Source organism: Pollicipes pollicipes, unplaced genomic scaffold (assembly GCF_011947565.3).
Source record: "Pollicipes pollicipes isolate AB1234 unplaced genomic scaffold, Ppol_2.1 Scaffold_4881;HRSCAF=5763_pilon_pilon_pilon, whole genome shotgun sequence".
NCBI lineage: Eukaryota > Metazoa > Arthropoda > Thecostraca > Pollicipedomorpha > Pollicipedidae > Pollicipes > Pollicipes pollicipes.
In genome coordinates this window covers 42,194,236-42,211,983 of record NW_023596576.1, presented here as the reverse complement: position 1 = coordinate 42,211,983, position 17,748 = coordinate 42,194,236, and the positions used below count along the sequence as shown (strand labels likewise).

The following is a 17,748-nucleotide window of genomic DNA, read 5'->3' as shown; positions in this document are numbered from 1 at the left end:
GTGCTAGCCGTTATAGCTCATTTACCGCACGTCCGTACCAATAGCCATTCGCACTGTTATTGCCATGCTGTTCTGCATCGTCATTATTAGCTAGGGGATAGTTCGGCCAACCATACCAAACCCGATGCTTCTGCGTTTGAACTGCTGTGCCTGTTTTGGATTCTGAAGCTCGGCTTTAGAGGGTAAAATGAAGTATTTTTGGTGGGAAAATTGTAGCATCACAGTGCTACTTCCGGTAGTGAAGGCAATTCGGAAAATCTTAAGCACAATTAGTTCACAAATTGAAGATCGTTGTCGGAAGAAAATGTTGCACTGTTCATCGGGTATTGAACAGAGTATCCCATTTTGAGGCCATCATTGAAGTGGGATCGTTCAGTAGAATGAGAACGTGGTATTCGCTGGATGACGAAACGTTTTCTTTTTTGTTTTTGTTTTTGTCATCCGAGCGGTACTAAATCTTAAGGCTTTTCAACATTCCAACTCTTTGTTATCGATATGCTTGACAAAACCTCTTGTATACTAACCTGGTGAATGGGAACCCTACAAAACGAAACGAAGTGCATTTCATCAATTATTGCCATTCATGTTTAGTATTTGAGGCACTCTCCACCACCGCTTTCTTCCATTTATCCTGCTTGTAATTGGTCGAGCGATTCATTCAATAGCTCCCGGCATTTCCTGAAATGGAGCCGCTTGCTAAGCTCCACCGCTCGTGTCCGCGCCGGGCCCGACTTCAAGCTGTGCGTGGCGCCGCTCGGACAGACCGTTCATCATTGTACGCCACGCTAAGACACCCATGCATCAACCACCACTCGGGCGCCGGTGCCATACTGATCAGTGATCTGCGAATGCGGCAGGGCGCTGGAGGCAGTCTGCTGGCAGTGGGCCGCGCCGGCGGCAGGGCGCCGCTGGCAGCTGGCTGACGCCGGCGCCACCACTGGCTCTGCTCCTTGGCATGAGCGCTCGTTGTGATCCGTATGGAGATTCATGGTCGTCATTATGAGCCATACTGCTCGCGTTTCCAACATTTTTATGCTGCTAATCGAGACAACGAGGAGGTATGGCAGCGAATGGACAGAGCCGGCGTATATGAGACCATTTGTCTTGAGTTGGCCGTTGAATCTCCTCCCTCGCCGTCGCTGAAGCAATGACACCAAATAAAGAATCCGCTTAAAATGGCTGCCTGCGCTTGTCGGGCGCAGTTTATCTGATTAGGCACGCTGTCTCGGCCCGGATAGACAGCGCGAGCATCTCGGGAGAACTCCCGTTTGAAGGTGTCTGATTAACATTCGTTCCAACTTTTAAGGGCGAGATGCCGCAGAATTTCAATGGAAACGAATGGCAGTGACCCTGCCAAAAGTAGCGGGCGAATTCGAGAACTGAGTCGACCATTAGAACGCCGACCGAGACGGATTCCTGCACTCGGTCACGGCGAGAACGGCACAGCACAGAGCAGGCGCCACATCGTGCAGAAAATCCACGCAACAGCTGGTAGATGGCCGCCCGGGGTGTAGAGTCAACTGACGGCAGTAGGCAACCACGTGCCGCGGCCACTTTACAGACAGGTCGCCGATGGCGGAGTCCTGGTGGTAATTTTTGCAGGTTATTGATATCGCTGTGCCCTTATTCGATGTTAACATTACTGAGAATCATATTCTCCGAAACGTATTTCCCATATAAGCAACCAAAACTTTAGCAGCGTACCGCGTTGAGCAGCCGGTCAGAGACGAGTTGATAGAGGCGCTTTCCAGGAATGTGATTCGTTTTCGTGATCCGGAGTGAGCGCAAGATAGATAGCACGCGATTAGTCGGGGAATTCAATTTGCTTTTAGTTTGCTTCAATTTGCTTGTAAAACGTTGGGGTCAAGGCTATATAAATAATAAGTTGGGGTCATGGCATGCTTGGCGACACAAATCAATAATATTGGAATGACAGAGACAGATACAGCTAACAAAAAATGCTTGCAGCGAGTCTCATTGATAGCATGAGATAAGTAAAATTGCATAGGTTTGTTCTCTATGCTTTTTATATTCTTATGGTTTCTTAAAGTGCGTTGAGTGGTCATGTATTCTTCTGCCCTAGTTCTCCGTCAAGTTTTGATAATCCCCAACCGGCAGCCACCCGCATTCCGTACTTCAACGTTACCAACGAACCCTTTCGTGAGAGATGAATTGGTTAAAGGGGATGTACTAAGTTTGAAGATACCAAATCAACATCAGCATATGATGAAATGAGTTCACTTATAGCTGTTGGTATACTTTTAAGTGAAAAAGGCTTCTCTAGACAACACAATTTCTCTGTTAAATAAATATGCTCTCCAAAACGTCATTTTGATAACGTCATCGTTCCATGCACAACATCGATTGAGATACAACTGATGGCGATTATATCTGGAGATCCTGTTCACGAACGCCAAATATGACCGACTGGACAATGGCTGTATTATTAGCCTTGATCGCCGAGTGGCTAATGAAACGGCAGGGTTTGAATGACGCTATTATGGCGTCATGGATGCTTGGGTGAGCTTAAAATAGTCTCCTGAAATATGCTACGCGTCTTCCGGTTGGCGTATAGCTGCAAAACCAGGGGGAATTAGGTCTTAAGAAGGGTGCGAATTTGATCTGCACCGAACGATCTTCCAGATGGCTCTTTCAGATCAAAACCGCATGCAAATGTGGAGCACTGCCTTTAATCGCAAGAGTTTTTGTGTGGGTCGTTCGGCGCAGAGACGACACTTTTGGCGTCAGTAACTCGGCCGCCAGCGACGCAGCGTTGACTTGTGCCTCAATAACATGAGTCTGATCTCAGTTTCCACAGGCGTATTGCCATAATTATAGTCAGGGGAGCGGAAAAGTGTCAATTTTTTCGTGTCAAGAAAATTGCAAGTGTCAATTTTTCGGTAGGTACGCACTCGACCTGCCACATCCAGTTTTTTTCGGTGTGGCACACATTCTTGCCATTTTTCCCCACAAGGACTGGTCTGTGACTATGTGCTCTATCCAGGTCATGGTGCATCAGAAATACTGTCATTCGTTCGCGATCCTCCGATGGCGTTTTGTCACTTGTATTCATTCCAGTTCTAGACGTAACTTTGCGCGTTGTCGTCTCTGGCGGTACTGTCTTTTCTAACGAAATGATGTCTCATTTCTTAATTTAAGATATTGAAGAAGAAATTGACAAATGACCTCAATATAATTTTATAACTGATTTGTTTCACTGTTTTTCATTATGATGTTTCACTCCTACGTGGCTCCTGCAACCCACTTTGCGACTCATTTGCATAATGCTGAGCGGCAATTGTCCCCCTTCCCCCGTTTACACATCACATTTCACTTCATCATGGTAAAGCTCTTGCCGCCCTAACGTTTTTGCACAGCCTGAGCGTGCCGGCGTGACGCGCCCGTTTCGTTCCAGCGCGGACGACTACACGCGCGGCTACATGCAGAGCAAGGCGATGGTGCATCACAACGGTCGCGTGTTCTGGCCACCGCCCACCAAGTTTCGCTCCACGTGCGCCGTCGACGTCACCTACTTCCCGTTTGACGATCAGACCTGCATCCTGAAGCTTGGCAGCTGGACGTATAATGGGTTCCAGGTGCGTTCCAGGTCGTATTGTGCTTGCCGACCTAGCGTATCTTGTGAAGGGGAACGAGGCAGACCAGCGAGCCTCGTGAAGGGGAACGGGGCAGACTAGCAAGCCTCGTGAAGGGGACGAGGCGGACCAGTGAGCCTCGTGAAGGGGAATGAGACGGGTTTGCGATGTTCAGTGTGTTTGTTTTTGGGATACATCGCGTGATATGTTACAAAGCTTTTTTACAATGTGTGTCAGTAAAATGGAGTACTTTCGGGAAACGCGGATCAATTCAAAGCTCAGGCGGAGTTTTTTTAAACGTTAGTCTTTAGATTATACAAGATATCGTATATTCACGGATGTGGCAACCAGATCCACTCTCCTTCCCCCGCAATGCATATGTGTGGACATGACCCACCGCCCAAGGATGATTTATTTTGTTGTTACTTAAATTCATGATCTATGCTTTCGTTTCGAGGAATGTCTCAACGGGAAACTCCGCCAAGACTGTTGTCTGCCTCAGCTTCTGACTAGAATGCGCTGATATTAGATCCTTTGTGTGTTTGTATTTAAACCGTTGTCAGAAGCGGCTAAGGGCTCGTTCTAAGTGCCGGAAATTTGCCAAGGTGTGAAGAAATCTTCCGTGATGTCTTCCGAAATAACGTCACTCTGTAAAACACACACTGAATACATAGTTTGCGCTAATGATGCCACTGTGTCGTTCTTTGCTGTCGTTCAATTACACAGTAACGTTACACAGTAACACAGTTTACACAGCACCAGTAATGTAATTGTGGTATGTCGCTAATGGCGAACCCTTATCGGACCCTTATCGTGTATCCTGATTTGTGTTTGTTGCGCTGCGATCGAAGCTTAATTATTTTCTTTGGCACCCATAAAGAAGTAGCGACGGGCTTGGTAGAAATTCAGTTTAAGGCTTCGCAAAATATGGTACGATTTTGTGTCCCACGGCATGCAGTCCAAGCCGTCTTCCGTCGCATCGATCGCTTACAGCCGTTTGCTAAACACGTGATGATAGTTTTCCGCTGAAAAGACGCCCATTTTCTGCCCAACATATGCCGACGGCCTTACGCAAATCTCATTGATCTATGTGCCACCTGCGAATATGCAAATTGGGCTTCGGTTTCCAATAGCTAAAGCGAAAAAGTTGGCGGCAGCCACAGCAGCCTGACGCGTCGCGCCGCGCAGACTGCCTTTGATCGAAACCTTGGCCTCCGAGAAGTTTCCATAGCTGAAAAGCTGACGTCTCCACGCAAAACTTCAAAGCTATTGGAACGGTATTTTCACACGAGCTGCGTCGAGCCCCGTCGGGCCCTCTCGTAGAAAGCCTCGTCGCATGCTTGACGGTTTCAATATGAGTTTGGAAATCGGCAGATTTTCCTTGTATCGCCATGACATCTGGACAGACATTCGCGAAGAGCGGAGCCACGAAGAGCCGTGAGTGGTGATGGTGCGTTTTGTGGCAGGTGGATGTAACGAATCGGACAGAGCAGGTAGACCTCACGAACTACATTCCCAATGGAGAGTGGGAGCTGTTGGAGGCGCGCATCAACCGCAATGTGGTTTACTACAGGTTGGTCCGCTTCATGCCTGGTCACTAGCCAGAGGGATCACAGATCGGAATGTTTACATCGCCACTCAATGCGGGTAGCTACAATTAGTCCCTATCTTGCTCCTTTCAATGGCTACCTTTTCGTTAACATCAATACGCAGCGCTGCAACTATCCGACTGTTCCAAGTCGGCCCAGTTCTTGTTGCGGATCATGTCTTACGCGCTTCCAATCTCGCGCATGATTTGGCAGCATATAGCTGTAACAAGCGCGAGAAAATTGATGTCATGTGCTTGACTTGCTAATGGCCATGAGCTGAAGGACCGTCCTTGCAACCCGTGCACAACAGCAACATTGCTGACTGCTCTGCTCTGCCTCCGTTTCTACGCAGTTGCTGTCCGGAGCCGTTCCCAGATGTGACCATAACCCTCATCATCCGACGCAAGACGCTGTTCTACATGTACAACATCGTGCTGCCCTGCATGATGATGTCGGTGCTGACGCTGCTGGTGTTCTGCATGCCGCCTGAGAGCGGTGAGAAGATCTCGCTCGGCGTCACCGTTCTGCTCGCCTTCAGCGTCTTCATGCTTGCAATCGCCGAGAAGATGCCTGAGACGTCCGACAGCGTACCACTCATAGGTACGTCCAACAGCATGCCGCTCATAGGTACGTCCGACAGCGAGCCGCTCATAGGTTTGTCAGGCCGCGTGCCGCTCATAGGTACGTTCGACAGCAAGCCGCTCATAGGTTTGTCAGGCAGCGTGCCGCTCATAGGTACGTCCGACAGCGAGCCGCTCATAGGTTTGTCAGGCAGCGTGCCGCTCATAGGTACGTCCGACAGCAAGCCGCTCATAGGTTTGTCAGGCAGCGTGCCGCTCATAGGTACGTCCGACAACGAGCCGCTCATAGGTTTGTCAGGCGGCGTGCCGCTCATAGGTACGTCCGACAGCCAGCCGCTCATAGGTTTGCCAGGCAGCGTGCTGTCCAGCAGTGCGTCCAACGGCGCGCCACATGCAACCACGCACGTCCGGCAGCGCGTGCTCAGCATGTGCATTTGACAGAATGCGGCTCCGGAACACGCTGGACAGGGTGGCACTGATGGGATCGCCCAACAATGTGCCACTCGTAGGTACGTCTGACAATGTGCCATTCGTAGGTACGTCTGACAGTGTGTCACTTGTAGGCACGTCTGCGGTATGTCACTTGTGGGCGCGTCCAACAAAATGCCACTCGTAGACACGTCTGACAGTGTGTCACTCGTAGGCACGTCCGGCAACGTGCCGCCTGTAGGCGCGTCTGACGGTGTGTCACTTGTAGGCACGTCCGGCAATACGCCACTCGTAGACACGTCTGACAGTGTATTGCTCGTAGGCTTGCATGGAAATGTGTCACACGTAGGCATTTCTGACAGTGTGTCACTCGTAGTAATGTCTGACAATGTGCCACTGGTAGGCACGTCTGACTGTGACACTCATTACGCCTGGGAGTGCGTCGCTAATAGATACGTCGGGTATTGCGCCGCAGTGAATACATGGCCATCACCTACCAATCTCCTGTGATGTGATGTACTACGGAAAGTGTTTGCGACAGCGTGCCTCTGATAGGTGCGTCCGGGCTCGGACATGTTAGTCATAAGTAGATTTGTCATCGTGGTTCGCATGCGGGAGGAGATTCCAGGCTTTCAGAGGGACAAAAAACCTATCAACGAATGGGATGTGACATCATTCTTTGAGAGCTTGTGGAAGCAATATGCGATAGTTCACTAACACCGGCACATGAGAGGGAAATGTCGCAATTCAGCGAGATGTCAAGGATAGCAGTCGGTGATGGGAGTGACGAAGCAGCGCCTGCCCCACCGGACGGCCTCTGGCCATGATTGGCTCTCGTTTTCCCTCACATCTTGGTCCGGCGTGGAGGCCACCGCACGCCCGGCAGACTCCGGCTGCCGGAGATAGAGGACCCCCCTCCGCTCACCCCCTCCCACCATTCCCATCCCCCCATCCTGTCCTCCACGGGCCAGCGCCGTCAGAGGGCGCGAGGTGATGGATGGCCCGGGAGTGCGGGTCTTGTCTGTGTTTGCCCGAGTCCCGACGACGTACTGACGGAAGTTTTCACCTCATTCTCTCTACACGCGAGAACTGGGCGGGCATCGGCGCTGAAAGTGGACAGCGGGATGTGTTTTACGGCGGCTCCATCTGTAGCAGCCTCGGCGGCGTCACGCAGCATTAGCGGGCGGGCCCGGCCCGGCCAAGAAAAATGATTACGGCTGCCGCAATAGAAACCGTGCCAGCGAGAAAAGCTCTCACGGCTATTGTATTGGTGCGGCAGCATTTATGAGCCCTTCCACCCACTGGAGGAAAAGTTGGGCTTTGTCTGGCTTTGTTTGGTTTCGTCGTTCTCTTTGCAGGCATCGCTATCGGCGTAGTGCAAAAATTCCGATGTTTTGCGCTAGCTGCTCTCCTCCACACGGTTCCGCGCCCAGCTCGTGATGTGCTTAACTGGAATAAACAGAACTTGTGCAGCCGCTGGCTTCAGCTGTATATGGCTGAACCTCCGCCGGGTTTGAATTATGAACTAGCCTATGTCCGTGAACAACGCGTAATGCAATGTCTTACAATATCGTTGTACACTTGCACTGCTATGAAAAATGCACGTGTGCATTAATCCCATAAGAAACTTGAATTATAAACGATTATACTTGCTTAAAATGAGAAAGAAAGGAGCTCAGCCTGTGGTTTCTCGGCATTATGATTTCAATCGTCTTATGAAGAGTTAACGCCCTTCAATATACTAGGAGATGCTGGTTAGACGACGTCGTGGTGCTAAATTACGGTTACGTGAACGGTACTTGATACTTCAAGCTGTGCTCATCCAAAAGGTGAGAGCGATACGCCCCTGAGCATAGGCACAGCTCGAAATATTGAGTACCGTAATATGATCGTTGTTTAGTACTACAACATCGCTTTGGTAGCACCTCCTGGTATTTTGAAGGTCGTTAACTCTATTAAAGAAGAACATTGAGCTCATGATGCTAGTGAGATTTGATAAGCTCTCATCATAATTACTATCTATCCGAGGTGCCAAGAATTATTGTTGTTCATGAATACCGTGAGGTATCTACACTTGCGCGACAAGGGGAACATCTTATAGCAGGCAGCGCAAAGTGTGATAATAACATCAAATGCATTCATTGTAGATAAAGCAGGTAATGTATGACTGGTTACTTAAACAGCTGGTGGAACTTGCATCTTTGACAACCGATCTTAAGTAATCACTGCTTACATAGGCATGATCGATATGTTCAGCTGTCTTTTTAGAGACAACGGTACCCATACTCGGTTCGGTGAGTTCAGCCATGGGCCCGGTTGATTGGGTAGCTTTTGTCCACATCTGACCACATCTTGGCGAGGCCTGCAATGGTGTGATGTATCAACTCTGGCTGCACCGTTGACGCTCTATGGAAAGTACTTTGCCCGTTCAGTGGACTGAGCGTAATGCATTACCTGGCAACACACACATTCACATCTCGTGCGTGGGCTACAAATCGTTCAGCTCACACGCACTAGGTGTTCCTAATGGCCGACGGGGAATGAGCTTTATCTCGCGCGAACTCAATTATGACGGCAATTGCTTCCGTGGATGCGCGGGTCTGCGAGTGAGCGTGATTAAACTTCAATGCATTTCAGCTCCCCTAATGCGCCACACTTCCGCTGGCTGTCGGCGTGCGTCACCAGGCAGAGCCGTGCCCCAGCCGGCGGCGCTGCGCTCATCCTTCGCCCACTCCGGCTGCCGCAGGCATCTACCTGACGGCGGTGATGGCCATCACCTCCGTCTCCATCATCATGACGGTGGTGGTGCTGAATCTGCACTACCGCGGCCCTGCCAAGAAGGAGGTGCCCCGCTGGGTGCGACGTCTTGTGCTCAGAAGGTGGGTGCTGTCGCGCGCGGGCAAAACGCTGTGGGACTGGAGGTCGGCGTCCACGGCAGCCGCTTATGACTGTACGCCTCAATACGCATCCGTCTTATCAACAGTATGCCTCAATACGCATCCGTCTTATCAACAAAGTACATAACGATTCTATGGTCAAAACGTCCGAAATCGCATCATCCAGCGTTCATGACATCTAGCGCAACTACTTCACGGAGCCACAGGGTGTTGTCCCGTACGGACATGAGAAAACAGCGTGAGTTCCACGCTTGTGTCGACTGCGCCACCGCCAACAGCCCCGTCCACAGCTCATACCTGGAGTCTATTGCTAACCATGGCCCGTGAAGCAGCGTGAGTTCCACGCTTGTGTCGACTGCGCCACCGCCAACAGCCCCGTCCACAGCTCATACCTGGAGTCTATTGCTAACCATGGCCCGTGGCCTTCGTGGTCATCGGCTGGTTGCGGCTTCTCTGCGCTGTTGTGTCGCGTTCCCGCTCTCCTCAAATGGTTATTTAGAAGAGAGCCATTGTTCGCACCGGGTGAAAAGGTAGCCGGGTGAAAAGTACCGAGGGGCTGATGTACCAAAAGTGGAGAGTTAGTACCGAGGAAGGAAGGCCCGAACTTGGTGAGCAGTGGGCCAAGGATGCGGTCTTCGGACGTTCGCTGGCTCGGCGGGCAGTGGCTCTACGCTGGACCGTCGCTAGTCGCTGCGTCGCTGCCTCGGCGAGCAGCGTCTCTCTGCTGGACCTTCGCTAGTCGCTGCGTCGCTGGCTCGGTGGGCAGCGGCTCTCTGCTGGACCGTCGCTAGTCGCTGTGTCGCTGGCTCGGTGGGCAGTGGCTCTACGCTGGACCGTCGCTAGTCGCTGCGTCGCTGGCTCGGCGAGCAGCGTCTCTCTGCTGGACCGTCGCTAGTCGCTGCGTCGCTGGCTCGGTGGGCAGGGGCTCTCTGCTGGGCCGTCGCTAGTCGCTGCGTCGCTGCCTCGGCGAGCAGCGTCTCTCTGCTGGACCGTCGCTAGTTGCTGCGTCGCTGGCTCGGTGGGCAGAGGCCCTATGCAGGACCATCGGCAGCCGTGGCGTCGCTGGCTCAGTGGCGACGGCTCCACGCGCGGCCTACGACCTTCGCCGCCCGCAGTGCGGACAATGTGACCTGGGCTATGACCTTCGCTAGCTGCGACGTGCACGAATGGCCTGCGCTGTGGCCAAGCTTCGCCCACTGCCTCGAACGCCCGTGAGATTGGTCTCCTCTCGAGTGTTATTCGTGTCGAACGTCCCTTACACATATGGGTGATATCAGCGTCTACCAGTCAAATGAGGAAAAGGATCTCGTCTGCAGACGCGTCCTAGACACGACTTACACGAAGCCGCTGTATGAGACATGCCGCTGAGCCGCCGTTGCTATGGCAGCGCCCTGATTCGATCAGCGGTTTGAGCCGGCCCTGCCGCCGCCGACAGCCGATCACCGCGCCAGCCTCTCAAAGCCGCAAAACGAACTCAGAAGCAAGAGCAAACACTCGTGCGCTTGTCAGGCGGACGCCGCCCCGGTGGCGGGCCGTCTCGCCGGCTCTGCCGCAAGTTGGCCTCATCGTGGCGGGCGGCGGCAGCGGCGCGGCCGGCGGCGGTAACGACCCCACTAGCGCGGCCATGACGCCGCCCGTCGGCTGTCGTCTCGGCCATTCTCGGCAGACGTGCCCATTGAGCCACTGCACCGGCCACCGCCGCCGCGATCGCCGCGCGTTGTTCGGCCCAGACGACACGACGGCCGCCTCGCTGCCTCTGGGGCGGGCGCCGACCGGTGACGCAGCGTGAGCGACGTGCTGAAAGGAGAGACAACGTTGCGTTCTGACTACTCAGAGAGACACGACGGCAGAGCCTCGCTCCCTCTGGGCGCTGCGGACCGTTCAGGAGAGCGACGTGCAGAGAGCAACGTTGCGTTCGTGACTATGAGGAGGAGGAGGAGAGAGAGAGAGAGCGAGAGAGAGAGAGACTACGAGATATGAGAGCGGTGGAGATAGAGAGAGAGAGAGAGGGAGTGGATGGGAGATAGAGAGAGAGAGAGATAGAGAGATATATATATATATATAATATATATATATATATATATATATATATATATATATATATGTATATATATGTGGGGGGTGGTGGCGGGGTTGTGTATTCATGTCTATTTTTTTTGGAAAAATATTAAGTGCATTGCCGCGAGGTTCTGGAAAGCCTCAGTTAATAATGGCCATGGTAAAGATGGAGGCTGGACCGGATGCAAAGGCGGAGGCTACACCCGCGCAACAGTGGTGTATATATACATTGTTAGTCTCTTTGACTGGGAGTTGACGATAAATCTGAACGGTCTGACTGCCAGTTCAGACATTGTTCCGCGGTGTGCCGCCAAGATTATCCTTGGTTATTATCATGGTCTCAATGCATTGCAGGCTATGCAGGAGGCTATTCTCGTAGTCGTAGTCGGAAGCGACATGGTGAAGCCATTGAATAGGGAACAGCAGAGTGGTGCTTGTGGTAGCTACTTCATGATGTCATCATGCACCTGCTCTTTGCTCCCGTCAGACTCCCGTTTGCAACCGTTTGTTTGGCACTTAAACATCACGCACGATGACGGGAATTATTCATTTAAGACGGTGCTCCATGACACCACACAAACAATGACATGGTTTAGTAGTTCTTAACTTGCACTGCTTCCGAATGAAATGCTTCAATTTTGACTAGTCTCACGCCTTGTACGGTGGAACACAAACGAGATGGAGGAGTCGTACAAGTTTGCAAATGAGATGGTGCGGATGGTACTAAACCTTAGACCGGTATGACCGGACACCCTCGGAAGCTTACCCAAATCGTTGATCAATGCCTGGGGAAGCTTGTCTTCCACGACTGCTTTACTCACTAATCCGTAAGCCAATAGGCTTTAAAATTGGCTGCCTATGGTTCTTGTCGAGCCTGGCAATTTCAGAAGACGATGCGGATGAAGTTATGGCTGATGTACGGCCTTGGCGAATTGAGGAAACATTGATGAAACGCAAACATTTGGGATGCATATTGGCCGCAATGGACTCGACCTGCGTTTATGGAGTGGCATGGCTTGACCATAATCAGTTTGTCCGCATTGTATTATATTTGAGACTGGTTCAAAAGCCTGCGGCATCGGATGCTTTCCGATCGACTGCCATTGCACCCGCGGGCTGGTCACAGGCCACGATGATGGCATCACATGTAAACTTGTAGACGGAACATCCTGTCATGTCTTGCGCTTGGTGCGCGTCGGCATACATTTTTGTCCATTCTCTCCCCAATTCATTCTCTCCCCCTTCCGTCCGTGTCTGGCGTGTCCCTGTGACGCTGCGGCGTGGAGAGCTGGCACAACACAAATTTTACAGAATTGCCTTTTTATTCCTGAAAATTGCATGAGGCTGCGATCATTGGCTTCGTAGAGGCTGGCTTCAAGGAAGAGACCGCACGGTCGTGCTGCTGCGACCCGTCCTTGCCGAAAATGTCCAGCTAATATTATGTTATGGTTCATGGTTTAGTTAACGTTTTGCACGGCCGACGACTCACCTCATGATTAAAGCAGCTACATCTGGCTATCCACACGCTGTCAACACACACGCTACCCAACACCAAGAACGTTACACGTTACACAGGCACTAAACTTATATTTTTAGTCGTATTGGACAGTACATTGACCGCTTAAATCTTTGTGGAAAACTCGTTGACAAAAGCTAAAAATGCAGACAAGAATGTATGGCCTTTGTAGCTGCTTTACAGAGATCACACTGTCGATTCGTCCAGGTCATTCGCTGCAGCGCCCATCGCAGCTGCGATTTTTCACCATCGGATTTTCATCCCCAACGAAATTAACTGCTCCCCTTGCACCCAAAGAAATGAAAATTGCTGCTTCGTTGGACCTTAAGCACGTCGCGCTCAGCCCATCTGAAGTGCAGCGATGACAGAAAAAAAAGTTGTATCAGTTCCACGTTATTGTCACCAGGCACCCGACCGAGGCCAAAATGTGCAACATCCACCATCTTTCTTGCTGTTGACTTGGAGTTAACATGCATCTCCATGTGAAACCTAACCGATGCTCAATGAGGTTTATTGATCACGAAGTGAGCATACAGTGCGCTTGCTCTGGGTGTAATTCCGATTTTTGTCGGCCGTTAGTCCTAATTATCAGCCTTTGCTTCCCGCGGGGGCGACCTGGGTTTGAATCGGATATGGACCCTTAGCGTTAATATCACCGCTGTATTCGCTGGCACTCAATTAAATGGTTGCGATAACGTGCATCGCGTTCCTTTTTACAAAAAAAAAAACACGTATTCGGAATAATGATGCCCAGATCAAATGGAGTAGTTGCAATTGACATGCAGGCCGGTCGACGGTGGGTGTACCCGCACTGTCAGACTCGGTGTTGCATTACATCATAACGATACACACACACACACACACACACACACACACACACACACACACACACACACACACACACACACACACACACACACACACACACACACACACACACACACACACACACACACACACACACACACACACACACACACACACACACACCACACACACACACACACACACACACACACACACACACACACACACACACACACACACACACACACACACACACACACACACACACACACACACACACACCACACACACACACACACACACACACACACACACACACACACACACACACACACACACACACACACACACACACACACACACACACACCACACACACACACACACACACACACACACACACACACACACACACACACACACACACACACACACACACACACACACACACACACACACACACACACACCACACACACACACACACACACACACACACCACACACACACACACACACACACACACACACCATTGCAAAGTCTTGCATACGCCCCTGTTTCATCAGAATTCCCCTCATGAGAAATATTGCATACGTCCACGGTTTTTGTATGGCCGTGTGTCCATATTGGATATCTATGCAGTCCTCTTCGTTGAGCAGGAGCGTTGCTGAATAATTAATATTCGCCGGGGGTAATAGAACCCGTGGTGTCCGTCCTTCCTGTCAGGGTGAGTGGCAGGCGACCCCAGGTAGCCCCAGCAGCTGAGTGTGTGATAAAGCCCAATAACAACGCACCAATCAGCTGAGTGTGTGATAAAGCCCAATAACAACGCACCAATCAGTGTCGGGTTTCTTCACTGTATACCTGTGAATACACAACGGTATATTTTTTATTTAAAAACTTTTGCCCCGTCTAAATACCAGGCAGATGAAAGATGAAATGGAAGGCCCTCAATTTAAGGTGGACTCTATTGGAATAGGATCAAGCAGGCTACAACTGCCTGAAATGATAGCTAATTAGTAATGGTCGGAACGTGATGCATTAAGAAGGCATGGGGCTGAGATTCTTAAGGACCTTCAACTCCCTCGATTCTTCGAGTTGTGGACAGCACAGTGCGTCAGTTTTTTTCAGCGAACGGAGAAACCGGAAATATCACGCTGCGCGTACGGTTGTGTATATTTGCGTAGCGAGTACGCTGTACCTAGCGTGTAAAAGATGTGTCCTTCATTGACAGCATAAATGCCTTTCCAGTGGTTGTGAATTTTGGGGTGAAGTGGCTGGGTTACTTTATCAAGGACTGGCAAGACGTTTGGGTGTTAATGTCGCCTTTAGGCGGTCTGCAGTCGATTCATGAGCGTCTAGCACTGAGAGCGAGCAGCATCATCACCGGTCATTGATTACTAGCATGCAGATGATAATTGTCAGTTCATAATGTTCAATAATAATACAGAATACTCAAAACATTAACAAATAAACAACAATATTCAAAACAAACAGATGATTCCCATCATTGTTATGTCTAATTCAGGCATGAATATTGCGAACATAATTGAAAGCATCAGGATGTTGGAATGGTCGTATGTAGCTAACCACCACACCGCCCCACTGATAACCTGGACGTAAAATTCACCATATTAGGTATGCAGAGCCTGCCAAGAGAGCGGAAGCAACAGATACTCAGGTACTCAGGAGCCTATGCCTATATAGCAAAACGCGCCTCCCCGTGTGGCGGCGCTTCAGGCAGTTTGCGAGTTATGCGCGGACGGCTGGTGTGTCATCTGACATGGAGAGCCTGCCAAGAGAGCGGAAGCAGCAGGTGCTCAGGTGCTCAGGAGCCTATGCTTATCTAGCAAAACGCGCCTCCCCACGTGGCGGCGCTTCAGGCAATATGCGAGTTATGCGCGGCTGGTGTGTCATCTGACCCGCGAACGCAATTCGCCTTCAAGTCTCGAACCGTCATTGGCTAGAGCGGTCGCGCAATATCTCAACTTCATCCCCACAGCGCGCCAATCTCGGCAGCACCCTGCCATCCGCCCTCATCATGCAGGTGCCGGCCCTCCTCCGGGCTGTGATTTGGCCGCGAAGTTCCGCAGGCTGTTGAGTCCACCGGCCGTTGTTGACCAGTGTGTGTCGATAAGGCTCTGACGGCGCTTTACGGCGCCGTTTTCCGTCCTCTGGCGCGGCAAGCAGAGCACACAACCTGCCCGAGGCCGACTCATCAGCGGCGACGGGTGTGTGCCGTCCCTTCCCCGCGCCCGCTATTGACATACGGCCTTTGTTTTTGTCTCCTGGGAGCTGGTCCGGCTCTGATGTGCAAGCGTGCGTCGCGTTCTATTACTCAGGGCGGTCCGGGAGCGCGCCCCGTGCCACTGCTGTCCGGTGATCGCGCCGCCCGTGCCGCTGCTGGCCGGTGATCGCGCCGCCCGTGCCGCTGTTGTCCGGTGATCGCGCCGCCCGTGCCGCTGCTGTCTGGTGATCGCGCCGCCCGTGCCGCTGCTGTCCGGTGATCGCGCCGCCCGTGCCGCCGTTGTCCGGTGATCGCGCTGCCCATCGCACTCAGCTTTGTTGCCATTGGTTGAGCCGTTTGTGACCGGCCTGGCGAATGAGTTTTAGGGTGTCGCTACAAAGAAAGAATTTTGTTTGCACACCTGAAATTAATTATGTTGAAGACCTTTTGTTCCTCTCGTCGCGTGCTTGAGGGGTCTTTGAAAACAGCTGGCGTGGTCATGACAGATATTAAAAAAGCCGTTGGAAGTTTTCCGCTACACTCTTCCACATTAGCAGATCACCGATGCTGCACCCGCTTAGAACATCAGAAATTTGTCGTCTTGAGGCAGTGGGCCAAACAACGCTTTATTGAAGTCATCGTCATGCAAATTACTAGCGTTCGTTAAATTTCCACCAGATAATCACGACTTCCCTTGCCAAGTTTCTTTTGTTTTAGGAACTGCGTGAGCCGCTGCATTTCCAGGAAGGCCTCGCGACAGACATCATGGGACTGTCCATGGAGTGTCGGTTGGGTGATTCTGCCGCCGCTTGTCGAGCGCCCCATGTGCCACGCAGCTGGCCTTGTATCGACCGCAGCTCCCTTCAGGGACTTGGCTGATACGACTTATCAATATCGCGCGCGTAATTTTCTCGAAATATGTATGTGGGTGATATGCAGTACTCAAGAACTCATGTGCCCCAATAACGTAAGTATGCGTGGATGCATCTATCTAATGCATGCTTAAGGCTGCGTTACTGATTTCTCCATCTTTACACATTAACGATACAAATTCAGTTTTAGCGTTCGTACATAACAGCGCGTGTGGCACAACGATATATACGTTAAACACTAAGCGAAGAGTCGCCTCCTGACATGATACAGAACATGACACATGATCAGAGCGGACACAAATAAACGAGTTGTTGCGAAATGAGTGAGCGTTTTCGTTTTCGGGTTTATTGCAATTCATTCAGCGCATTGTGCCCCGACCAAAGACCATATGGTGCTAGATTCGTAACATGAAACGCGGCAAATGAGCGCCGCATTGTGCTGGCTAACGTTATTTGACACACAACTGTAAGCCATGATGAATGATTGGCTTCATTAGAGACAGTTTCGCCGCTATGTCTCTCAGTGCCGATTTGAAAATAGGATGTTTGGCGTTTCCAGTTATTCACGAAATGAGGAGTCCTTCCAGGCCTAGACCAAATCCGCAGTCGGACTCCCTCGACGCCTTTCGAGCAGCAAGTGGCACTAACGAGAACAGACGGCCAGCTCGAACATAATTATGCAACACCACGCCGCTTTATGGCTGCTGAGATTTACGATACTGAGTGTCTTTGTTTGCCCGGCACAGAGTCAACAATAAGTATTGTAGACAAAACAGAAGCTCAGACCTACCGAATGCGCCCGGCCACGGCGTCGCTGAGCGTCGCTGAGGGCGCCCGGTCTGTCTCGCGGGATTGCGGGCTCAGGATCGTAATCTTTGGGGGAAAAGTTTACGGCCAGTTCAGTCAGGCTAAGTGCAAAAAGAGTCAACCTGTCTCTCACTGTGTGTTTCAGAAGTTCTCGTTTAGATTAGTCTAAAAGTTGCACGGTAAATGTGGGCAAGGTCGGTGTGAAGCATTTGGTCAGCACGTCGATTGATTTTAGAGATCATCTCAGTTGGCTGACAGATGCCTTTGCCACATAGTTTCGACATCGACGCACTGTCATCCGGGGACGATTCACAACGCTTATTCCAAGAGGTCCCATATAAAGCACAGCAGTCAAATGCAAGCACTAAGTAGAA

The 17,748-nt window shown here is 51.1% G+C and overlaps 1 protein-coding gene across 1 annotated transcript in view; it reads left to right on the top strand.

The window, feature by feature from the left end:
• LOC119100410 (neuronal acetylcholine receptor subunit alpha-10) overlaps nt 1-17,748 on the top strand; it is a 48,525-nt gene that overhangs the window by 20,487 nt on the left and 10,290 nt on the right. The window contains exons 4-7 of the mRNA XM_037223507.1: nt 3,416-3,596; nt 5,060-5,166; nt 5,535-5,782; nt 8,939-9,071. Of these exons, the coding sequence (XP_037079402.1) occupies nt 3,416-3,596; nt 5,060-5,166; nt 5,535-5,782; nt 8,939-9,071 (669 nt within the window). The remainder of the gene's footprint in view (nt 1-3,415; nt 3,597-5,059; nt 5,167-5,534; nt 5,783-8,938; nt 9,072-17,748) is intronic.